Source organism: Mustela erminea, chromosome 18, assembly GCF_009829155.1.
Source record: "Mustela erminea isolate mMusErm1 chromosome 18, mMusErm1.Pri, whole genome shotgun sequence".
Taxonomy (NCBI): domain Eukaryota; kingdom Metazoa; phylum Chordata; class Mammalia; order Carnivora; family Mustelidae; genus Mustela; species Mustela erminea.
The window spans coordinates 3,771,812-3,797,650 of record NC_045631.1 but is presented as its reverse complement, the minus strand read 5'-3'; the positions used below and the strand labels follow the sequence as shown (position 1 = coordinate 3,797,650).

The 25,839-nt window shown below is 44.7% G+C and overlaps 1 protein-coding gene across 7 annotated transcripts in view; it reads left to right on the top strand.

Annotated features, from left to right (window-relative positions):
- The window catches only part of STX8 (syntaxin 8), a 243,884-nt gene that overhangs the window by 35,542 nt on the left and 182,503 nt on the right, over positions 1–25,839 (top strand). For all 7 annotated transcript variants that reach the window (XM_032321203.1, XM_032321201.1, XM_032321204.1 and 4 more), the window contains exons 5-6: positions 10,056–10,180; positions 22,033–22,125. In XM_032321203.1, the coding sequence (XP_032177094.1) occupies positions 10,056–10,180; positions 22,033–22,125 (218 nt within the window). The remainder of the gene's footprint in view (positions 1–10,055; positions 10,181–22,032; positions 22,126–25,839) is intronic.

Sequence of the window (25,839 nt, the reverse complement as noted above, 5' to 3'; positions counted from 1 at the left end):
CGTGGGCTATGGGCCATGCATGGTCTAGGAGATAAGAACAGGGAGAGAGCTGGGGGAGGCAGAGAAGGTGGAGAAACGAGACTTGACATAGCCAACATGGCCGTCATGGAGTCAGTAGAACTGGCGTGTTTTCCCTCTTACTTGGGTGCTTTCTTGAACCCTCCTCTTTCTAGACTGATCACGTCACGTATCATCTGCATCCTGGTGTCCATCTGACCGTAGAGATACCCCAGGGCACATAGAGGTTTCCGGGCCCTGTTCCCAGAGGGAAAGTGAAAAGCACAGTTAAAAGCTGGGGTGCCTGTCTTGAGAATTCAAACTAGATGAACTGATGTGATTGAAAACAAGATGGTTGTGGTGGAAATGATGACCATGCAGGTGACTGGTGGCTTGGGCGCGTCTTGGATGCATACACATTATTCACGGACACCCGCAGCCTGTCTTTTAATGCCAGGTTTGGATTTTTGTACATCAGCTGATACAAATACAGATTTCTACCACCATTGATCATCCTTCTGCCTGCTAAAAATTTCATTTATCACGCTTGCATGTTTGTTGCAGAACACTGCTAGTTCACACAATTAAGTGAATATTTTACTGCATTTTATTTTTATAAGATGAGTGAGGACAAAAGCAAATAGGTGGGGGGGAGCGTAGAGTCAAAGCAAAGATGGAGATCACTGGTCATGCCGAATGCTTAAACGTAAATTGTTAATGTCAGTTGGGTGCCCAACAAATATGTTGTTCAAGTGTTCTTGGTTGTGAAGAATGGAGTGGGAGATGTAGGGCCATTGTAATTGAGCACCCTCCCCCCATATATAAACATATTGTTTGACTTTGGCTCATTCTGTTTCCAAACACGTTTTCAGGAGTGCTTTACGGAAGGAGCTGCTTATAAGTATAAGTATAATGCTCGTTGCTGAGTGTTCTGTAGTTCAGTTATAACCAGCAACCAGCAGATGGCTCTCGGTCACCAGAAATTTGGCCTAGCGGCTAATTCATCTCACTTAGGAGTCTTCAGTTTTCTACACCACCCCTGTATCTCCCTCTTCTACTCTTCAGGACCCCCGGCAATCAAACACTTAGGGTAAAGAACTGGTCCTTTTGGTTTTCTTTTCTCGATTTGGGGCTGCTTGGGTAACCCTTAGGAGAAGCACACCTGGATTTCTGAACTTGGGTTTAGAGGTCAAAACTGACCATGACCTTCTCCAGCTTCCATTTCTGTTCTTCTGTGAACTCTCTTGTCAAGTTTGTAACTTAACATTAATACTTCTTGTTGGGCAGCGTGGTTGGCAGGGAGGAAAGGAAACGTGGGAATGGATAAAACTAGAAAAATATTTGACTGCAGTAGATTTTAGAGATGCCATGGCAAGGGTCTTCTTGGGTGATATGTAAGAGGATATTTTCCTTGTTTGATTTCTTACCTGTTCTGGCCTCAGACTCAATAAAGATGATGTGTTCAACTTCACAAAAACAATTATTGAGTATTTGCAAAAGGCACAATGTGAGGCCATTTAGGGTCCCCAGAGTATCAGCTCCTATGAGGTCAGATATTGGTCTGTCTTGTTCACTTCCAAGCCCCAAGCTTAGAGCCTGGCTTGACAAAGGTGCTCAGGAAGTACTTGTTGGAAGGGTGGATAGACAGGTGGACGGGGTACAGAAAAACAGGATAGAGTCCTGGCCTAGAGAGGTTGGCCATCTAGCAAACAGGGCCACAAGAGAGTAGCAGGAGCAGTTTTACTTTCGGGTTGCTCTTAGGAACTATGTAGAAGTTTGAGAAGATTCTAGAAGGAAATTAAAAAAATTCCTCTTCCGCTAGGTTGTGTCACTTCCCCGAGCCCCTCATGTTTGAAAATCTTTATACCCTGTTTCTGGTCTGTTCACCAATGCTTGGGGAGTTTTTCTGTGAGTCACTGCGGGAATTGTCCCTCTCTTTCTGTTCCCCCTTGTCATTTCCCTCATCCAGACCCCTGTCACCTTCCGCCTGAATTCCACCAGCCTCCTGGCCCCCCTCCCCGCCTGCGGCCTCTCCTCAGCATAATCCAGGCCGCATATTGTTGCCAGATTTTGCCTCCCAAGAATTTATGTCAAAGAATCTATTTCTGATTGAAATTTGAGCCCGTGTGCATCTTTATATTCGTGGAAAGAAACTGCCAAGAAAAGTTCGGAGAAAGGAATTACCCTTTGCATACCGTGGTAGCATTTTCTCATCTTTTTGGACAAGTCGAATTGCAGAGTTTCACAGGCTCTGAATCAGCTCACGGACACCCTAGAAATACCTTCTCCTGTCCTGTTTGCACACCGCCCTGTGGTCTGTGAATACTCAAACGCTGATACTTTTCTAGACAAAACAGACATTTTATATAGTCACTTGGACATCTTTTCTGAGATACTAAGAACAGCAAAGGAAAGCTACCTCTTGGAATTCACTGCTCTTTCAATATCTGTGTGATGAGAACGCCCTTCCCTACCAGCTCCCAACAAACTTCAGCCCATTTGTCAGCGGAGAAACATGGGTTACTTGCCCCGGCCCCTACCCCCAGGTAGTGTCATAATTTCATGCATATCATTTGCTTTTGGGAATAAAAATGAAATATTTTTATATCTTTAGAAGCAACTCTGAAGCCTTTTGGTATAAAATCTTTATAAGACAGGTATCCAACCCATTTATTAATGTGTTCATTTCAGAAGTTGTATTCGTTAGAGAAATTCCATCCTGAAAGAATATGGAGGAAAAATAACTGGTATATTTAAAAAAATAAAATAAAAATTTCCAGTCTCTCCTAGCTTCCAGAACGTAGTGTTTAGCATTTCCCTTCCTTAACTTCCTTCTAGAAGAGAAACACTCCCTCCGTGTCATTCTGGAAGCAGGGTTGAGCTGTACCGTGTTTCAGTAAAAGAATTCTCTTTCTGGTGATACCCTTTTCATCTGCTTCAACATTATTAGTTTCTGCTGCTGGACTCGGAGGCACCCAACAACTGATTAAGTTTTGTTTGCTTTTTTTTTTTTTTTTTTTTAAATCTCTCAAGATGAAGATGTTAGATACTGCTCTGATTTTGTCTCCCTCTTGCCTAAAGAGCTCAGTGGTTTTCCTGGTTCTGTTGCATAAACATGTACTGAATGCTTGTTCTTTGGCATGTTGCAAGGCACTGGTTTTTTGGGGGTTTGGGGTTGGGTTTTTTTTTTTTTTTCTTTTTGGCTACGAGGGATATAAACATGACTGTCATGTGGCCTCTTTCCTCACAGAGCTCATAATTTAGGAAGGGAGACAGATAAGTAAATAACTCACTACAATCCTGCTTGATAAATGCCACGTTGGAGGTTTTGAACAAAGTGCCATGGGAGCGCCCGCGAGTGATTGATTCAGGGGAGGGGGGGTGTGGGGAAGGGGATCAGGAAGGACCAAACAGGAGAAGTGACATTTGAGTTGAGCCTTAGGGGATGAATAGAATTTTGCCAGATGGACAAAGGGTGGGGGGTGGGGACCCTCCAGACTCATACAAAAACATGAGAGCGTGGAAGTTTGTGCCTTTGTCTGAGAAGCCGTGAGCGGTTTGTGGGGCTGAAGGAAGAGTAGGGTAGGGATGGGGGTGCCAGGAGACGAAGTGGCAGAGACCCTTGGGGCCATGTTGTTGAGCTTAAACGTCGTCTGTTGCTTCTAGGGAGCTGCGAAAGTTTTAAGGCAGGGAGATGTCCCGGCTAGATCTCTGTTTTAGGAGGAGAGTTCTGATCGCAGGGCACAAGGTGATTTGGGTGTGGGTGACCCAGAGCACAGGGACATGAGGGTCTAAAGCAAGGCAGCACCCGCAGGGGGTGAAAGGAGGGCTGAGACTTGAGCACGGCCCTGAGGGAGGCCTTGGGAATGGATGAGATGGGGGGGTGGCGGGGAGAGCAAAAATCATACAAGGGAGACAGGTTTGGGGGACTTGGGAATCCAGGGTTGCCACTCACCTGAAGAGTGCCTGCGCGTAGGAGAAGAGAGGCTGTGGGGTGAAAGGGTGGGTGTGATGTGGGGTGTATTGGGTTTGCAGTGGAATACCCAGTCGGAGGTCCCAAACAAGAAGACCTATGTGCAAGGGGAGCCTGCAGGACAATTTCATAGGTAGAGGTGAAGCTGAAAGTCTCGAGCATGGTGATTTTCAATCAGTATTTGCGGGGGAGAAGACCTGCCTCCCTTGGATTTTGCTACATGGGGTTTCAGATTCTGATCCTGCCCTGCTGGGGAGGGGAGCAGGCCCCCCCCCCCCGTGCCCCATTACGAACCCACGGCCATAAGGACCCAAGAGAATGTGTCCTGTTTCACTTGTACCAGGGCAGAAAAAGTACGTGGGCACCTGTTAGCTCCTGGGTTTTTTTTTTTTTTTTTTTTTAAGATTTTATTTATTTATTAGAACACAAGCAGGGGGAGCTGCAGGCAGAGGGAGAAGCAGGCTCCCTGTTGAGCAAGGAGCCAGAGGTGAGACTCGATCCCAGGACCGTGGGATCATGACCCGAGCTGAAGGCAGGTGCTTCACGGACTGAGGCCCCCAAGCTCTCTTGCTGGCTCCTGTTCGGACAGCCTGCAGCCACAGGAGCAGATAGCATTGCCCAGAGAGAGATCAGATGGGAGGAAGAGACAATGTGAATGGAATTGCTGAGGAGCACGACTGTTTAAGGGGCAGGTGGAGGAAGAGGGCCTTGCAAATCACAGAGAAGCGACTGCCCGTGGGGGAGAGTAGCCTGGTGGAAGCCAAGGGAGGAGAGGCTGGGTCATGGATAAGGGCTACTGTCAAGGGCTATGGTCGCCATGACATATGAGGACTGGACAAGGGGCAGAGCGGCAACAGGGGACATTCAGGCCGTAAGGAGACCACAGGGAAGGAGGAAGAGTTTTGTAGAGCGACCGGGCAGCCTGAGACGGCAGCAGAAGTCAGGCTGGTGAGCATAGTTCCTTCTCTAGGGAAACTTGGCTGTGAACCGGAGGATTTCTAGGATGGGAAACAACGAGCGTGCGAAAATGAGAAGGCTCTGCAGGAGTGAGGATGGAGGGGATGAGGAGAGCAGATGCAGGCACGCCCCGGGATTAAGGCTGTTAGACCCAGCCCTCCAGCTTCCACCCTCTCCACTCTTATCCCGGGCCCCTGTGTGGCTCACAGCCCCTGCCCCAGAGACCTCATCCACGTGTGTGTCCTTTCCCGCCCTCCCCATACCGCTAACCCTTACCCACTGTGCAAGGCTCTGTCGAGTCTCTCTACCTTCACGAGGCCTCTCCTGAGGTGGTGGAGAGACAGCGCCTTGGGTCGAGCGTGAAGGCGGGGGTTCACCTGGGTGGCTCAGTCGGTGAAGCGTCTGTCTTTGGCTCGGGTCATGATCTTATGGTCCTGGGATGGAGTCCTGCATCAGGCTCCCTGCTCAGCAGGGAGACTGCTTCTCCCTCTCCCTCTGACCCTCCTCCCTGCTTGTGTTCTTTTTCTCTCTGTGTCTCAAATAAATAAGTAAAATCTTAAGAAAAAAAAAGTGCGAAAAGGTGGGTGTCACCTATAGCTCTGCCACTAAGTGTGTGACCTCCAGAAAGTCACGTGGTATCTCTTTTCCTTGGTTTTCTGGTCAGTAATACCTGCTCTGACTTACACACAGACTTATGTACCGTATGAATGAGATCGGGGCTGTGAAATGTCTCTGAAATCACACACAACACGGCACGATGGTGCGACACTACCATTTCCTGACTCCGTGGACTGATTTCATTCATTCAGGCCTGGTTTCCGCTGGATAAGTTAATTCCCTCAACTTTGTTTTTTCCTTCAGTGCCTGTTTCACCGAGCACGGAGGTTATCATAAGGAGCAAGACAGTCCCTACCCCAGGGAGCTTCTAGTCTGGTGTGGGAGGCAGGAAATAAATAATTGCATCCTATCTAACGGCTGGTTGTTGAAATGCTATAGAGAAAAATAATGCAAAAGGAGGAGGAGGCGGGCTGAGGAGTTACAGGGAAGGGTACTATTTTATTTTATTTTATTTTTTTAAGATTTTATTTATTTATTTGACAGAGAGATCACAAGCAGGTGGGGGTGGGGGGAAGCAGGCTCCCTGCTGAGCAGAGAGCCCCATGTGGGGCTCAATCCCAGGACCTGAGATCATGACCTGAGCTGAAGGCAGAGGCTTTAACCAACTGAGCCACCTAGGCGCCCCTATTTTATTTTATTTCTAAAGATTTATTTCTTTGAGAGAGAGAGAGCGGGGCAGAGGGAGAGCGAGACTCTCAAGCAGACTCTCTGCTGAGCTCGGAGCCCAACTTGGGACTCGATCCCATGACCCTGAGATCATGACCTGAGCCTAAACCAGGAGTCAGATACTTAACTGACTGAGGCAGCCCAGAGATAAGAGTAGTCAGAGGACTCAGACATCCTGAGGAGATGATACCTCAGCAGAGGAGAATAAAGTGAGGGGGCAAGGCTACGGGGCTATCTGAGGGAAGAGTGCCTTAACCCCAGGGGCACAGCAGATGCAAAGAACCTGAGATGAGAATGCATGCACTGTGTTCTAGAAACAGTAAGGAGGCTAGTGTGGCTTGTAGGTTCTAGTACAGGTGTTGCATTTTATGCCGACGGTGATACTAGATTGTGGAGGGTAGGAGCAGAAGCAGGAGACAGTAAGGGACATGGCGTAGAAGCAATAGCATGAGAAGAAATGGTCAGACCTTAGATATATTCTGATGGGTTTGCTAATGCAATAGATGCTGTGGGTTATAAGTCAAAGTTGATGCCAAGATTTCGATCCTGAGCCAATGGGTCAGTAGTGTTCTTGAATTAAAATTGGGAAAATGGGGGGACAGAACAGGTTTTTGTGGAGGAAAATTTTCCCCCCTCTTCCTGCTCTTATTTATGCAATTTAGAGCTTCATGAGAGAGAATTTAAGTACAGATCTTCAAGATCATCTAATTCAGTGATTTCCGATAGAAAGTCATCTGCTGCAGGATTATAAAAAACACCTGCCTCCCTCTTCTCAAAGTGAGTCCTTACCTAGTAATGAAGGTGTCCTCTTCCTTCAGGGTTGGGCCAGAAAGCAGGTTGGACATGACCTACTTCGTTTGCTTGTTCTGTGGGTGAGAAGAACAGAGCTGAAGAGGTCGTTGGAATGGCCAGGGATACGAGGCTAGCTGTGATCCTCTTCTGGTTAATGAAATTATGTTGCATTTGGTTAGTTTCTGTTTTCAGTTCAATGGTAAACTCCTTGAAAGCAGGAAGCATGTCTTAAAGTCATTCATATTTTCCTTCTTGCCTCAGAGAATGCTGAGTAATAACAGGTATCATTCCAAGTATTAACTTGAACATAAAACCTCACGAAAAGAAAAGTCTTCCGCAAACATTGATGCCTGTGATCTTACCTGCGCCCGCAGTTAAAGACGTATCCATTGCCAAGTTTCCCACTGGAGTTGGGGCATCAATCAGGTATATGCACCAAGGGCAGAGACAGACAAAGTTCAGCCTTGAACTTCCAAACTTGGAAACTTTCCAAACTTCCAATGCTTTGGAATCAGATAACCAAGAAGAGATGCGTTAGGGAAGAATGGTGGCCTTGGTCTACTTTGGCCAGTCACACACTGCTTACTACTGCTTTTATATGGAACTATGTGAGAGTGAGGCCAGAGCCGTTCTGTAAGTGCTTAGGGCCTTTGTGGGTCTACCTTCAGCCCCGGGAAATCTTTCCCGTATGTCTGCTGGGCTCCTGTGTGTTTGATGTTAATATTAAGCAGTGCCCATGCGGCCCCGTGTTCTCTCATATGCGTTAAATACGGATGTATATGTAAAGGCCATAGTTCTCATTTGTTTTTGAGATTGCTCAATCCGTTTGATTACATCTGTTCTGTTTTCTCCTTTAATCATTTGTAAAAACGAGTTCTCAATGTGGCAAGAGCCACCCGCTTGACACTCCAGCGTTAACTTTGGAGGAACGATGTCCACTGTCCATGCAGGTGCAGTGTACTCATTTGAGTTGGTGGCTGCTCGGAGCTGGTGACAGACGGCACGCTGCTGAGGTCACTGTCTGGGCCTCTGACCCACTGCATTGGTCCTAGCACTTGTTTCCATACACAGCCTCCCATAGGAGTCCTATTTTGATTGCTTCCTGGCCTTTCGGCTAAGGTCAAGGGTAGGAGTCCTATTTTGAGCCAGAGTGGTGTTTGCAAGGAGATGGTAGAGTCAAAGAACACTTTGTAAACTCCCTCTTCCTTCCCCTTCTCCGATGCTTTCTTCCCCATCTTCAGAGTTAGATGAGCCTGAATCAGATTATTCTAGGGACAGATCCAGCATCTTGAAGTCTTAGATCCTTGAGGCCCTCTGGTAAAGGAAGGCCTTACAGCAGTGCCTGCCATTTTGACAAGATGGAAGCAAACTGTGCTTCTCTTTGGCACGTCTGTGCCCTTGAGTAGAGGGCAGCCCTGTGCTTAAAATCTGAATCCAAGGAAGTTCAAAGTTTTCTTCTTGCCTGGATTTGTTTCTCGATCTGTAGCATCTTCTATAGGTTGCAGAGTGCTCGACTGAAAATGAAGTTGGTACAGCCCTTCGTGCTTAGTGTGCGCAGTGTCCCATATGCGTGGTATTTGCCCTGGCGGTGCAGTGCGTTCAGCAAGGGAACGAGACTAGTTACCGTTGGTTGAAGAACTTATCTTCCAAGGACCACACTGAAGGCTTTCCACACATTTCCCTCCTGGGCTCCCTCCTACCTGCCACCACCAGAAAGGAAGGAGCTCCTATAACAAAAAAGCGTACACTGTCAGTGCAGAGATTTTGGCCTGTTTCTCCTATATTCTGTTTTGTTCTCATTCCCTTGAATGAGAATGCCTAGCACATACTAAGTCTCAATTAAATGTTTGTTGGGTAAATGGATTATTTTATTTCCTCCCTGGCAGCCCTTGGTGGTGGGATTGGCTGTCCGGATTTGCTGGTAGGGGGTGGGGCCCGGATTTGAACCTGTGTCAACAGCTGCTCACTTTGGGTTGGGGCGGGGGATCGAGTCCCGCCAAGGGTGACTTCCGGTTCCTGCTGTCAGCTAGTAGATGTGAGGCTCACCTACATAAAAGGTTCAGCAATGGGGTAGCACTTATTTCCAGGCAACACAAGAACTGTGCAAAGTGCTAGAGGAGTCACGAGTGGGGGAGAGGTGAGTGAATCGTGCACACCATCTGGAGCTGTGCTCACTGCATGTGCTTGCTACGTGTCACCCCCGTTGTGACCACGACTATGATAATGTCACCATCATTTTTTATCACTCCTATGAACCAGTCTCCCAAAGGAGTGACTGTTCATTTGTGGCTTGAAATGGCCAGAGACGGTTTCATGAACAAGGTGGTCATTGAGGAATGTGGGCAGGTGCGGACAGGAAGGGAAATACTGGAGATGAAAATCCTATAAACCGAGGCTGAGAATGTGTGTGTTTCCTGTTCCTTGGACAGCAAGGACGCCACTCTGCCTGGCGCAGAAGGGGTGTGTGGGCCACTAGGGCGACTAAAGATTAAGACTGATAATTCAGAATTTGTTTATTATGGCATGAGTGCTACATTGTGTCTGTGAGATTGGATTTGAAACCCTGTATCTGTTTCTTTCTTACGCAACCCAACCCTCTTTAATAAGAAATGCCGTGGTCATTTTTAAATGCTGCAATCTGTGGTTGCAATATTGTATCTTGTTGAGAAATAGTATTTGTGCCTTTGGTGTCACGTAGCCTATGAGACAGATAATGAAGAGGCCACTTCTGTTTGGCCTCATGTTTATGAAATTTAAGACCCTCATTTATGATTATTGACTCAAATATATCTTGGAAGATTAGTAAGGCTATTATATGCTGCTGTAGTCTCCTTAACAGGCTGTAATTCCCGGGGGACCAGGCCTGTGCCTCATTCATCCTCAAACCTCTTCCAGCACTGAACACAGTTGCTGGCATAAACTAAGGATGCAATAAATTGTGGTTGAATTGAATTTGCAAAGCATGTGAGGCTGGCCACCTCTGCGCTTGCGGGAGTAATTTGCAGCAGAGCTATATTTTTTGACTTATGTAACGCATTTCATCTTGTTCCAGGTCCAGCCTGATGACTGGAGGGGCTAAGCGAGGAGTCCCCAACCCTTGGCTCTTCGAGGAGCCAGAGGAGACCAGAGGTTTGGGTTTTGATGAACTCCGGCAACAGCAGCAGAAAATTATCCAAGGTATTGAACACTGCAAGAGGGCAGGCCCAGAGACCTTGTCAGAATTTTACTACCTTCTCGAATGTTCCTTACCACCATTGAAGATCACGGGGAAAGCTGTTGGTCTTCAAAAGCTCTTGGTGATATCCTGAGGCATAGACAGATGGTGTCGTCCACCAGGGAGCCCATGGAAGTAATGATTTCCACTGGGAGGGAGAGCGCTCCCAGAGCTCTGAGTCTCGTAAACCCAGGCAAATCTGATGTACGTGCCTCCCTCCCTTCACTCCACGATGGGACTCATTCTCCAAACACAACACTCCCCTCTTTTTCTTCTACAAAATAAGTCCATTTGGCTTTTACCTTCAAGTTCATCTTGTCCAGTGGCTTTTAAGCCTAATTGTTTCTTCTGCATTTTTAAATTTCACAAGTAATGCATGATTGTTATGGGAAGTTAAAACAATACAGGGATACGTAATGTGGAGCACTCCTCTTATTGGTCCTCTAATCTCAGACTGTAAACAGATCAATATAACTGTCCTCAGGCTTTTTTTCTACACACACATACACATAGAAGCACACATACTTTTATGTCAGTGAAATCATGATATAGGGTAATGCCATAGCTTTGACATTTTTGTTTAATGTGTGTCATAGACATTTTTCACGTGCCTGTTTTTGTACATGGTTTTTGTGTATTACAGGTATGTCTTTCTTTCTAATACCTTTTCAGAACAGTTTTACTGACATATACTTGACATGTCATAAATAGCACATACTTAAAAACGTACGATTCAAGAAGTTTTGAGAAATGTATGACACTACTTGTGTCCTGTATGTTTTGTATCAGATTTACAACTAAGTATTTCATGTTTTTTATTCTCTTCTTAATGGCATTTTAAAATTTCTACTTCTGATTGTTGCTAATGTGTAAAAGTACAACTGATTTGTGTATATTGATCTTGGATCATGCAGCCTTGTTAAACTCAGTAATTTGTTCAGAGCTTTTTCATAAAGTCTGTAGGACTCTCTTTTTTCTTCCTTTTTAGAGCAGTTTTCAGTACACAGGAAAATGTACTGGAAGGTTCTTTTGCATATGAGTGTCCATTTGTTCCCACACCATTTGTCGAAAAGACTGTGTTTCTCTACTGCTTTGCCTTTGCTGCTTTGTCAGAGATCATTATGATATTTCTGTGGGTCCATTTCTGGGCAGTTTGTTCTGTTCTGTTGATCTGTTCTTTCATCTGTAGCACAGTGTCTTAAATACTATAGCTTTAGGATAACTCTTTTTTTTTAAAGATTTTATTTATTTATTTGACAGAGAGAGAGGCAGCAAGAGAGGTAACACAAGCAAGGGGAATGGGAGAGGGAGAAGCAGGTTTCCGCTGAGTGGGGGAGCCCGATGCGGATCCTGGGATCAAGCCCCACATTGGGCTCTCTGCTCAGTGGGGAGCCTGCTTTCCTCTCTCTCTCTCTCTGCCTGCCTCTCTACCTACGGTGATCTCTGTCTTTCAAATAAACAAATAAAATCTAAAAAAAAAAAATTGCATTAGATTTATTGCAACAAATAAAATCTAAAAAAAAAATTGCCTTAGATCTATAAAGTTGGGGGGGTTTGGGTCTTTCTGTCCACATACATGGAATATCTCTTTTAGTTCTTTTTTTTTTTTTTTGAAGGTTGTATTTATTTAACAGAGAGAGAAATCACAAGTAGGCAGAGGCAGGCAGAGAGAGAGGGGGAAGCAGGCTCCTCGCTGAGCAGAGAGCCCAATGTGGGGCTCGATCCCATGACCCTGAGATCATGATCCGAGCTGAAGGCAGAGGCTCTAACCCACTGAGCCACCCAGGTGCCCCTTAGTTCTTTTTTGATTCCATTCACCAGTTTATAGTTTTTCTCATAGAGATCTTATACTTATTTGGTTAGATTAGACCGAAGTACTTCATTGTGAGGGATGCTGATATAAATGGTATTGTGTTTTTAATTTCAAATTCCACCCATTCGTTGCTGGTTTATAATGAAGTGAATGACTTTTGTATATTAACTTTGTATCCTGCAACCTTGCTATAATTGCTTTTTAGTTTGAGGAGATTTTTTTGAGGAGATTTTTTTCATTCTTTTGGATCTTTTCCGTTACATGATCCTATCATCTCTAAACAAAGTTTTATTTCTTTCTTCCCAGTTTGTACATATTTTTTTTGTCTTGTCTTGTCTCATCTGGTTGCATGAGCTAGAACTTCCATACAATGTTGAAAAGGAGTGTTGGGAGAGGACATCCTTTCCTTGTACCTGATCCTAGTGGAAAAGCGTCAGTTTCACACCATCAAGTGTGATGTTAGTTCTGGGAATTTCATAGGTATTCTTTATCAAGTTGAGGAAATTCTCCTTTATTCCTAGTTTACTGAGAGTTTTTAATCATGAATGAATGTTGGATTTTGTTAAGTGCTTTTTCTGCATCTAGTGATACGATCATATGGATTTAATTTTTTAGCCTGTGAATATGATGGATTACATTAATTGGCTTTTGAATGTTGAATGAGGCATGCATACCTAGGATAAAGCTCACTGACTGTGGTATATTATACATCATTGGATTTGATTTGCTAATTTTTTTGAGAATTCTTTTTATCTATTAGAGTGATACTGGTCTGTGTTTTTCTTTTCTTTAATGTCTTTGTCTAGTTTGGTATTAGGACAATGGTGGCCTCAGAAAGTGACTTAGGAATTATCCTCTTTGCTTCTGTTCTCTGGAAGAGATTGTAGAGAATTGGTATAATTTCTACCTTTGATGCTTGGTAGAATTCACCAGTGAACCCATTTGGGCCTGGTGTTTTCTGTTTTGGGAGGTTATTGTTAATTCAGTTTCTTTAATAGTTACAGATCTATTCATATTGTCAGTATCTTCTTGTGTGAATGTTGGCAGCTTTTGTCTTTCTAGGAGTTAGGCCTTTTCATCTAGGTAATCAAATTTGTGGGCATAAAGTTGTCCATAATATTTCTTTATTATCTTTTCAATATCCATTAGAGCTGTAGTGATGTGCATGTTTTAAATTTCTGATTAGTAATTTGTGTTCTCTCTCTCTTTTTTTTAGTTAGCTTTGTTAGAAGCTTACTGATTTTATTGATCTTTCTGGTTTCATTGATTTTACTCTGTTGGTTTCTTATTTAAATTTCATTGACTTACTATTTCTTCTGCTTACTTTGGATTTAATTTTCTTTTTTTTTTAAGATTTTATTTATTTGAGAGAGAGAAAGAATAAGAGAGAGAGAGCATGAGAAGGTGGAGGGTCAGAGAGATAAGCAGACTCCCTGCTGAGCAGGGAGCCCGATGCGCAACTCAATCCCAGGACTCCAGGATCATGACCTGAGCCGAAGGCAATTGCTTACTACCCAGGTGCCCCTACTTTGCTCTTTTTAAAAAAAAAAAAAAAAAAGATTTTATTTATTTAAAGAGAGAGAGGGGCACCTGGGTGGCTGAGTTGTTAAGTGTCTGCCTTCGGCTCAGGTCATGATCTCGTGGTCCTGGGATGGAGCCCCACTTTGGGCTCCCTGGTCAGCAGGAAGCATGCTTCTCCCTCTCCCACTTCCCTTGCTTGTGTTCCCTCTCTCGCTGTGTCTTTCTCTGTCAAATAAATAAATAAAATCTTTAAAAAAAAAAAAAAAAGAGAGAGAGAGAGTGAGAGAGAGCACAAATGGGGAGAAGGAGAAGCTGGCTCCCGGTGAGCAGGGAGCCTGACGCGGGGCTGGATCCCAGGACCCTGGGATCATGACCTGAGCCGAAGGCAGACATTCAACAGACTGAGCCAGCAGGCACCTCTAATTTGCTCTTTTTCTGGTTTTCTGAAGTGTGGGAAGACTCTTGATCTTAGATCTCTCTTTTTTTCTAACAAATATTCAGTGCTATAACTTTCCCTCTGTGTACTGCTTTTGCCAAATCTGGTGAATTTAGCTTTATTTTCATTTTCATTTACTTCAAAGTATTTGGAAAGTTCCCTTGAGATTTCTTTTTGATCATGTGTTATTTAGAAGTGTGTTGTTTAATCTCCATGTATTGGGGTGTTTTGTAGTTACCTTTCTGTTACTGATTTCTAATTTCATTCCATTGTAGTTTGGGAGCAGACATTGTATGATTTCTATTTTTAAAAAATTTGTTAATGTACGTTTTGTGGTCCAGAATGTGGATTATCTTGGGTGAATGTTCCATGTAAGCTTGAGAAGTACATGTATTCTGCTTTTGTTGGATGAAATAGTTTATAGATGTGCCTTATATCCAGTTGATTGATGGTGGCGAGTTCAACTTACTGATTTTTCTGCCTACTGGATCTATTTCTGATAGAGTGATGTTCTATCTCAACTCTAATAATGGGTTTATCTATTTCTCCTTGCAGTTCTATCAGTTTTTGCCCCATGTAGTTTGATACTCTGTTGTTTAGGCATGTACACATTAAAGATGGCTGTGTCTTCTGGGAATCAGCCCTCTTCTCTGTAGATGATGATTGTCTTTGTCCCTGATAATTACTTGCTTTGAGGTCTGCTCTGTCTGAAATTAGTATAGCTACTCCTGTTTTCTTTTGATTAGTGTTAGTACAATTTGTCTTTCTCCATCCATTTACTGTTAATCTATATTTGCCTTTATATTTAAAGTGGGGCTCTTGTAGACAACATGTAGTTGACTCTTGTTTTCTTGATCCACTCTGACATTCTTTTAATGATTGTGGTTTTACTTATTAATTTCAATTTGGATGCCTTTTATTTCTTTTTCTTGCCTTATTGCACTTGCTACAATCTCCAATACAATGTCGACAAGAAATTGTAAGAGCAGGCGTCCTTGCTTTGTTTCTAATCTTAGCCAGGGAACATTCATTTGGAAGCCAGGTGTGAATTTTTCTTTTGTTTGGTACTAGATATTTTTGTATTTCCAGAAGTTTTCTTGGGATTCGGGGGGAGGGGCGGTGCAGTTACTTGAGTATTATTTTGTCAGGTGGACCAGAATGGTGTTTTTTTTAGGGAAGTCAGCAAACCATGATGTGTGGGCCACGTCTCATCACCACCTGTTTTTGTAACGGGCTGCAGGCTTAAAAACAGTTCTTCCATTTTTAAGTGGCTGAAAAATAGAAGATGATTTCATGACTTGTAGAAATTATATACAATTCAAATGAACTTTTGTGGGAGCACAGCCCTGCTCACTTACTTATGTATGACCTATGGGTGCTTCCCTGCTTCAGCGTCAGAATTGAGTAGCTGTACTGGGGACCCTATGAACCACAGAGTCCCAGATATTTGCTGTCTGGCCCTTCATAAGATGTTCGCCGCTCCAGCGTCGAGTGGTCTAGCCTGCTAGAGAGCTACAGGCATTCTGAGAACTCTTACGCCCCGTAAATCATGAGGTGACCTGGTTGGTGGGAATGGGAGCTATGTCCAACCCTGTCTGAGCTCAGAGGGTCATTCCCTCTGGCTTTCAGATGGTTCTTTCCCTTACACATGGATCCTGGTTAACGATCACCCAACTGACACCTCAAGGTGGGTCCTGTGCAAACTTCTTTGCGCAGCCCTCTCCCCTCTGTGCTATGCCTTGTGGACTCTCCCCTCCTTGACCTATTTGGATGCTTCTCAGCGCTCGGTCCCCCATGCCAGGCAATATGTGGGGCAGCCCTAGAGCTCATCTCATTTGTTTCCCATCCCTTGGGGAGCACTCGCCTTCATTTCCTGATCCATTCCGCATCTCTCAACTGTAGTTTTATGTATTTTGCCTGTGGTTTTGTGTTTGTTTTTGTTTTTGTTTTGTTTTGTTTTTTCCAGTTGTTTCTTTTTCAGCTGTTTCAGACCAGAAGTAAATCAGATCCCTGTCAGTCCCTCTTGGCCAGAAGCAGAAGTCTAATTCTGTCTTGAACTCCCTGTCCACAGTGGAATTATCTAGTAAATGAACCTCTGTGTCTCCCTTATCTCTTTAATACTGTGTACTTCTCTCGTTATTATGTCTGAAGCAAAATAAACCACATAGGGTGCTGTGCACAGCTGTTCACCTACAGTGACTCATCCTTCTGCGTTCATGTTCCTGAAAGAAGTGTCTTGCTTGCTAGTAGTAATGAATTTTCTGGCATTGTTGCTTTTTTTTGGCCCAGAAAAGCTGCTTTCCGTCAGGAGAAGTATTCTCATCACTGAGAGGGCGCTGGGTACGGAGGCTGCTATAGGTCAGGTGCGAGAGGGTGCCGCCTGCCGTGTTTTGTGTCGGGTCTCCAAAGCAGAGAGCGTCCTTATTGTTTGCTCCATCATCTTTGGGGGTGCGTGGAGGGTGGGGACGGGATGGACACATGAAGGAGTAGGGCACAGTTACTGGCTGTATTCAAGACATTTTCTTCTTCTCCCCTTACCTTGGTGTTCTAAAGCGCTGTATTCCTCTTCACTTTCCCAGTGAGCTGTTTTTCAAGGATACGCATGCACACTAAAAACAATGGAAGCAATCATGACGTTAAACCCCTATCAGCCTTTTCTCTGCCTGAAGAAGCTTGGGGATGGGCTCAGGTTGCCGTGGTTTTACTTCATTGCCGGGTCCTGCACTAGAAGAAACAAGGGCCCCGAAGGGTCGTGTCTAACTTCCTTTCGCCCATGGAATCCATGAGCTTTTCTGTACTTCTGTTGACCCTTAGAAAACACTTTGAAAATCATCCTAAAATAACAGTTCATCGGTAGAACTTAGACTCAAGGCAATGAATGCTTTCCTTTTCTAACTTCGAAATGAAGCCTCATGACAACCAGTTGGCCAGTCTTTGGCTTCTGTGCTCCCGAAGCTGTAATTTGAGGCACCGATGGGCATGAGGCAGAAGACGGGTGAGGGGCCAGCACTAACCAGATCACCTCGAAAATCCCTGAGACAGAAGAGAGAAGGGTCACTTTTTAGGTAGGACAGACCCTTGCCTCTTGAGTCGGATAGCTGACCGTGGAGGAGAGGACGTGCCCTTCCACTTTTACTCAGGGGCTCTGTACGTAGGGTTTTAATGCCATCTCTTCGTACCATGATTCCATCGACGTTCTTTCTAGGTTCCAGCAGAAAGTTGGGCACTTGTTCTGGACTTCTGTGTTCTCAGGTCCCTCTGGGTTGGCGTGTGGAATAGCGGTGGGGAAGGTGGCTGGCCAGACCCGGCAAAGCTGGGCAGCTCACCTTCAAACCCCAGCAACCGTAACTTCACAGATGACCTTCTTGGAAGATACCCTTTCTCGTGGCTGTTACCTATGCCAGGATTCCTCTCCCCAAATCTTAAAACGCAAACAAAAATAGAAGCATCTGGGAGTTTTCCCAATGGAGTAATTAATTTTATCCAGTGTGTCCAGCCTTCCTCCTCCGTCCCTTACTTCCCCTTATCCAAGGAGAGTTCCTCCTTGCGTCAAATGTGAGAATTCCCATTGCTTCTTTCTGGGCCCTGGACTGACAAAGCATCAACTACTTTTCCTATGACCTAAACTCAGGAATGTCTAGTATTGCCCGCAAGCCCTCCCCCATGTCCACCGGGGAATAAAGTGCATTCTTGTGCAAGCCTAGTGGGCCCTCTGTGGTCACTCCTTGATGGAAGCATATTAATTAAGTATGCTCAGTGCCATTGCTTGGGCTCAGAACTGGGGTGAAAATACAGGAAAGGAAGACACAGCTCCAGCCATTGGGGCCCTGGTCATGTGCTTGGTCAGGGGTGGCAGCTCTTAGGAATGTCCCTCGGTTTTCTCTGCCTGTTAAAATGTTGGTAACCTTTTGCCATGGCCAGTTTCAAAAATAAGGAGGTAGGTAAAATAAGGTAACAGTCCCATTTTGCCCATCAATTGCTTCAACCATTACCAACTCCTAACCAGTCTTGTTTCATCTCTTCATCTACCCACCTCCCCACACTGTCCATCCCCTGGATTATTATTTTTCTTAAGATTTTTTTTTTTTAAGATTCTATTGATTTATTTGACAGACAGAGATCATAAGTAGGCAGAGAGGCAGGCAGAGAAAGAGAAGGAAGCAGGCTCCCTGCCGATCAGAGAGCCCAATGTGGGGCTTGATCCCAGGACCCTGGGACCATGACCTGAGCTGAAGGCGGAGGCCTTAACCTACTGAGCCACCCAGGCACCACTCCCCCCAGATTATTTTTGAAGCAAATCCTAGACGACATACCCTTTTAGCGGTGGATATTTGGGAATGTATCTCTAAAGCATATTTATAAAAGGTAAAGATTTTTTTTTTTAAATATAACCATAATGCCATTATCACCCTTAATAATTTAATGGGAATTCCTTAAGATAATCAAATACCCAGTGTTCATATCTCCCAGATTTCCCACGATGGATTTTTTTTTTAGGTCATCTGATTCAGGATCTAAATGTGGTCTATACATTGCAACTGATTGATATGTCCCTTAAGTGTCTTTAATAGATAGGTGCTTTTGCCAACCCTCTCTTTTTCCCTTTGCAGTTTCTCTGTTGAAGAAGGAAGGTCATTCGCCCTATACTTTCCCACTATCTAGACTTGCTATTTGTAATCCCATATATTGTTTAACATATTCCTCTCCCCACATATTTTCTGTAAATTGGTAGTTAGATTTGGTGGCTTGATTAGAATTGAGTTTGTTATTTTTGGCAAGAACATGTTGTGATGATTGTCCCTCTCTGATCTAGAGCCACCAGATAGCCCTCCCACAATTACATGATGTTCAGTGAGGGGATGGTTTTTCCGAGCGTCTAAAGATAGGAAGGATCCAAACACCTAATTATTCCGAGGGGATTTTCAGAAACAATGACTGTATTAGTTTTCCATTGCTGCTGCAATAAATTTGCACAAACCTAGGGACTTAATACGCAAGTTTATTATCTTCCTGTTCTACAGGTCACAAGTTCAATACAGCTCTTCCTGGGCCAAGATCAAGGTGTTGGCAGGGCTGGTTCCTTTCTGGAGGCTCCAGGGAAGAATTCGTTCCCTCACCTTTTCTGGCTCCTCGAGCCCCCCCGCCCACATCCCTTGGCTCCCAGTCCCCTTCTTCAGTGTTCAGAGCCAGCAACTTGCATCTCCCTGACCTTCTTCAAGTCTCCCTTTCACCACAGCTGGGACAGATTCTCTGTTTTGAAGGACTCACGGTTATACTGGGCCCAGCTGGATCATCCAGAACCCTCTGCCAGCTCAGATTCTGTAGCCGGAATCACATCCGCACGGTTACTTTTGCAATGGAAGGTCTCCTAATCTCAGGTTTGAGGGGTTGGGATGTGAACATCTTCAGGGGGCCGTTACTCTGGGTAACGTGCTCATCCATCCTTAAACTAACACCGTTGTAATACTGACAGACGGTTGATAGAGTGTGGTGTGTGGCAAATGGTTATGATATCATAGTGACTGGGGTTATGTGATGGAGGGCAGATTAGGGGCAGTGAGCTACGAGCGTGCCATTAGCGTATTTTCGCACGGCTTCACATAATTGCGTGGGTCTTGATTGCTTCTGTCTCTGTGAGTAGCATTTGCTGTTGCTCAGTGCCACTCGGGTGACTGCACTGCATCCCCTTGGAAATGCCACCGTAAGCCTGGAGAAGCTCAGGTCATCAGTGTGATCGTTAATACATACACAGCATCTCCATTACCTGGACCCTCTGTGTCTTTGCATTATGGAATGGAAACTTTATCCTAGTGAGGAGCTACCAGGTTCTTACAGAACTAAGTGGCCCAGAGTTTTCGACCCTCGTTCTGTTTTGCATCAGCAAGATAACCTTTTGGTAGTCAAGTCAGGCAGTGAGCCAAGATTGAGAGAAAAGAGTGCAGGAGTATTGGTATCTCCATTCATAATCTAGGTCTCTGCCAGATAAAGCAACTTCAGGGCTTTCCTGATTCTTTTCCTAATTCTAGTTAAATTGTTTTACCTTTAAATCCACATTGACCCTTGACCCTTGACCCCTCATATAGACTGTGCTTGAGATGCATTTGGAGCTGTACCTCAAGGTCGGTCGTCCTATAGCAGCACTAGGTTGACGACAGATTTTTCTTGGAGGCCATCCAAAAGGTTGTTGCTCAAGCCCGAAAGGTCCTCATTATAAAGTGATTTTGCTATAAAATGGCCCCTTGGAACAATCCCTGGAGATGGCAGGTCATTTGTATAGTTAAAAATGTACATAGTGTCAAAGACATGTTACTGAGGGGTCCTTACCTCACACCATTAGTTTAAATAAATTCCAGATGAATTAACAAGTTAAGTGTAATGGCTTAATTCCATAAAAAGACGAGGGAAAAAAATAAGTAAATGTTAATGTGATCTTGGGTAAGAAAAGACCTTCGTGATTTCTGTTCTTGTAGATCTGCTTTTCCGAGACACAGCCATTTAAAAATCCCCATCAGCAAGTGAAGCTGCGAATGACTCGTTGCCCTCATCTAGCATATGGCTGGGGTAGAAAGATCCCTTATCATTAGACTCAGCCCCAGAATGTTCTTCCCCAGTGCCCCGGAACGTGAAGAGAAAAGTTCAAAGAGCTCATGGAGACTGTCCCGTGAAACACAAAAACAGAAACAGAGAGCAATGACACATTTTAAAGAAAGGATCTCGAATAACTTGGATTCTTTTACCTTTAAATTTTCAAAATCTAGCAAACTCATATGTCTTCATTTTTTAAAGCAAAAATGCTATTTTATTATATATGTTTTGTATCCATGCTTACCTATGTATCATGAACTTCTTTTAACATCAAAATGTTCATATACGATATCTTTTTTAAAAGTGTTTTACTTAGGAATATACTACATATTTTAAAACAAACCCCTGTGTTTGGGCATTAGATAGTTTCGAGTTTTTCACTACTATACATGTATGCATCTGGGGTCCAATCAGGAAAAAGAGATTTGAACAGGGGAAAATGTAACATTTCTACTAACCATAGCAGGGGAGGAGAGCAACAGGGCAGGATACTCTGCCGCTCTGGAGGGAGAGCTGGTCGACCAGGGCCCCGGGGCACTCCGCAGCCTGTGAGCTCAAGTCCCACCCGCCAGGCCAGGGGAGGGAGTAGCTGTAAGCATTGCAGGAGCTTGTCGGGGGAGCTGGAGGGAGCCCAGAAGCCACACCCCGTCCTTATGCCAAGCTTCTGCAGTCCTGCCTATTGACAGAGCAGGCAAAGGAAGAAGTACTTAAAGGATCCTGACGCGTTTTCACTGAGCAGCCAAAAAGGGTGACTTTGGGACTGAAAGGCAGTAAACTGATAAACAGCCCAGGAAACGTTTCAGGGGATATCCTCGTAAATACCTTGTTGCATACCATCTGAATGTTTTCTTAACGTTCATACACATGCAGTTGAGAGGTGACAACGTAGGCATGATTTACCCTGTAGAAAGGTACGTTTCCCGTCTTCCCATGGCAGTGCTTCGGAGCTCCTCTTTCACACGTCAGTTAACCCTGGGCCTGGCGTGCTTTTCAGTCCTTCCAAATATGATAATCCAAAAAAAAAAAAAAAAGCTCATCGTTGATTTTTATTGATATCTTTAAAAAAACCAGTGCTGTCAAAGCCTTTATTTATTTTTCCTTTGGTATTCCTTTGTGAATTTCATGTCTCTCTCTCCTTTGCCCATTTAGAAAATTGGAATATATTTCTTACCTATCTGCATTTGCTCTTTATGTGTTCAAGTTTAAATGTTATGTAGTCAAATCTTTCGTTATTTCCATTGTAATATTTAAAATTTTAATTTATCTGACAACCGTTTTCGTTTAAGGTATGAGATCGGTATTTACTATTTTTTTCTTTATTTTCTCTTAATATTAACTGTATTTTTCTCTTTTCCAGACCTAAGTGTTACTTTTATAGTATATTGAATTGCATTACATGCCTGGGTGTGGACTCGAAATTGTTTTCCTTTGGTTTTTAGTGGCCTTTTTTCTTCTTTCAGAACAGGATGCAGGCCTGGATGCCCTATCCTCTATCATCAGTCGGCAGAAACAGATGGGGAAGGAAATTGGCAATGAACTGGATGAACAAAACGGTAAGAACACGTCTGGCGGTGAGCACGTTTGCCGTGTAGCGTGCATATGAGAGGCTCAGATATTTGTGAAGCGAGTTGAAGACTACAAGACATGTAAAGTAGCTCAGCACCCGTGGAATATTACAGTTCAACGCAGTCGAGGGCGCTTTTTGGCAGAGTTAGATTGTAGTGAGCTGAATGCCATGTAAAGAAATTTGATAGGCAATGTCTAGTCCTTCGTCGCTGCTTTAAAAAATACTTAGTTTTATGAGCCACGTGTCCGAGGAGCTTTTTCATTATGTGACAATGGGATGAAATTGCTCAGAGCGTTGTACACTGACGTGTGGTGCTCCAGGCCACGGGGACTCTGGCATCCACGCACCCAGGGAAGCTGGCACCTCTTCCCTCATAAATTGCAGACCGTGGGGCAGAAAAGTGCTTGAAGATCTCTGCTCAGGACTTGATGTGACAGATCTGGTTGGAGCAAGATAATTGAAAACCACAGCAGGATGGCTTGGGGAAACAGCTTTGTCAGGGTGCCACCCCCACCCCCACCCCGCGAAAAGCTCCCAAGCTTGTGGCACATGGTGCGAGGGGACCCCACCATGTGGCGCATGGTATGAGCGGTGCAGCCGTTGGAATGGAGAGAAAGAGGACAGAGGCAGGTGACCAATGGCACTTGTACTGCAGTGGTTGGTTGGGTTGGGGGACCAGTGGTCTGTGAGTGGAGAGCCCAAGTCCAGGTGGCACATGTCCAGTTAGAGATGCCCCAAGAGTCATCCGAGTGGCAGTGTTGAGTAGACAGTTGGAGGTTTGGTCCCAGAGCTCAGCGAGAACACAGGACCAATGAGAAGGAACGTCAGAAGCTTCTGTGTGGAGGTGACGTGTGAAAGTGTAGAAACAGTAGGGCCTCCATCTTTGTCACTGCATGTAATCAGTACACAGCATCACGAAGGCCATGCTAGTCCTGTTTGCTAGCGACGGAGCTCAGAGTGGCCGAGGGGCCTCCTAACATCACATCACTTAGAAGTGCCAGCATCGAAATTCCAGCATGGGTCATCAGATCCTTGTGACTGCTCTTTCCACCACACTGCCCTTCCTCTCTAAGGAAGCCCACGTAGGTTCTAAGGCTTTAGCTCCGGGGACAGTACCATGGAAGCTCGCGATGGTTTGCTTTCAAGAAAAATGACCACAGGCCTGTGAGCACAGCAGTCCTGGGAATGGATACTGTTCAGCAAGGACTTCCTTTCTCAATCTCCACAGAGAATGAGTTCATTTCTTCCCACAACACTACTGCATTTGTCATAAAGAAATAAACTCATCTATTTATTGTCTATGGTGGATAAGTAGATTGCTAAAGCAAACGGAGAAACCCTCTATCTTTATAATCCTACTAGTGCTTCTTACTAGTTCAAGCCCTGAAGGGAGGATATCTGAGTCCTTTTCCTGATGGTGCTAACTAATTTACATATTTGCGTATAATTCAGTGATTGGCCAGTTCCTTCCTGGAGAGAGTGTTAGTAAGAAAATAAACTCTAGAGAAAATCTGCTTATCATAGGTATAATTGTTCTTTTAAAAAACGGGGGGGGGATTTATTAATTTTATAGAGAGGTGGGCAGAGCTGGAGGGAGAGAATCCTAAGCAGTCTTCTCACTGAGTGCTGAGCCCTATGCGAGGCTTGATCCCACGACCCTGAGATCACGACCTGAGCCAAAACCAAGATTTGGACGCTCAGCTGATTAAGCCACCCAGGAGCCCCAATTACTCTTTCTCTAAAGGAAGTATAGCATAGTTAGCGGTTGGACAAGAAAGGATTCTAGCCACCAGGATGGTGAAGCAGGCCCATCCTGTGATGTGCCTCGGTAAGCCACTGTGTAGTCATGTCTGGGCGGGTGGCTAAGAACCAATGGTACATTCTTTGGTGGGTGACTTGCTGACTTCCCGGGTGAGATCAGCATGCATCTTCCCAGCATAAGCAACCATGCCAGCGTGTCCTTGTCTTGTCTTCCCTGTAGTCTGGTGGTTATCGTCCTTTTGCCGCCTGTTAGAGTCACCTGGGGGGCTTTGAAACTCCTGGAAGCTCAGGCCGTAACAGTGTTTTAGATTTCTTTTATTGCTGTAACAAATTACCACAAACTTAGTGGCTTTAAAACAACACACATTTATTATCTTACAGTTCTGGAGGTCAGAAGTCTGACCCACATCTCCCTGGGCTGAAAAAAAAAAAAAAAAAAGGCAAGATGTGGGCAGGACTGCAATTCCTTTCTGGAAGCTCCAGGGGAGAATTAATTTCCTTGCCTTTTCTGGCCTCTGGAGGCTTCCTCCATTCCTTGGCTCATGGCCCCCTCCTCCCGTCTTCAAAGCCAACACCAGTGAACTGAGTCCTACTAACATCGCATCACCCTGACCTCTAACTTATGTCTGCTTCTTCTGCGTTTAAGAACCTTTGTGATATCATTTGGCCCACCCAGATAATCTACGATAATTTCCCCATTTTAAGGTCAATTGGTGAGCAACCTTAACGCTTCTTGGCCGTGTACTGTAACATATTTACATGTTCTGGGGACTGGAATGTAGACTCTTTCCAGGGACCGTGGTTCCACTCCCCGTAGTACTTAGACCAGTTAGACTAGAGTCTCCAGGGTTGGGTCCCAAGCATCCACATCTTTAAGGCTTCCTGGATGGCTTCCTTGTGCTGCCGAGTTTGAGAACCAATGTCCCCTTCAAACGTGAGCACTCTCTGTTCATATTGTCTCTCCTATGCCCGCATTGCAGCTACAGACCCCACGCATGTGCGCGGAAGTACACTTGGAGTTACACAGACACACGTACCATCCTCGTCACGGTTTTGATCTCCTTTTCTACCCCCGTCCTTTTCCCTTCTTCCTCTTTACCTCCCAGCCCTCTGCTCCATCCCAGCCCCGGATGCATACATGTGTACATAGGCAAACAGGAGGTATTTTTCCACTTAGTCGCCAAAATAAGCTGGGTTTTCTCTGTGGTGGCCTCCCAGAGAGATTGTAGTTATGCTGGTGGTTTTCTAATGTGCACGTTTGCTCCTCAGAAATAGGGCAGAGTCAGCCATTTTCCTTCATAGGGACTGAGAGACTCTGTAAGGATAAAAACTGATATCCCTGCCAAGACTACAATTGGCCTTTATTCCTTTTATCAAAATCAAAAAAGCCATTCTGTCTGTAGGTATTGAGAGCAGGGTGGCAGCCCCATCTGGATTTTTATTGTGACCTGAGTGTGTAATGAGGAGCCAGGGACACTAGAGAAGGATACCACTTTTGTTGTAAATATCTCTATTTGATTTACTGACCTACTGAATTAGTCGTTTGGTTTTCATTAAATGAGAGAAACAATGAGCTAAGATAATGGCCAGCTGGCTATTTTGGAATCAACTACCAAAACCTTACTAAGAAAATACATTGTACTTAGGACCTAACCACAAGCTGAAGAGCCAAATTATCATCAGCTTAGGAATTCAGGTTTCAGTCTTCTCACATAGATTTAAAAAAGGGCCAGACCAACACCAGTAACTGCCCTGTTCATATGCCGATGACCAAGCCTAATGAGGAAAAGGATTAGCAGTTAAGTGAAAACCCTAGTACTGGAGGCCTAAATTGTACCTGGGTCTGGGGGTTGGGGAACCGAGTCAAGGAGATCACCTTGTGGAAATACAGAGTTCTGTGCCCTTCAGTTCAAGCCGAAATGTATGGATGGTTGGGCAC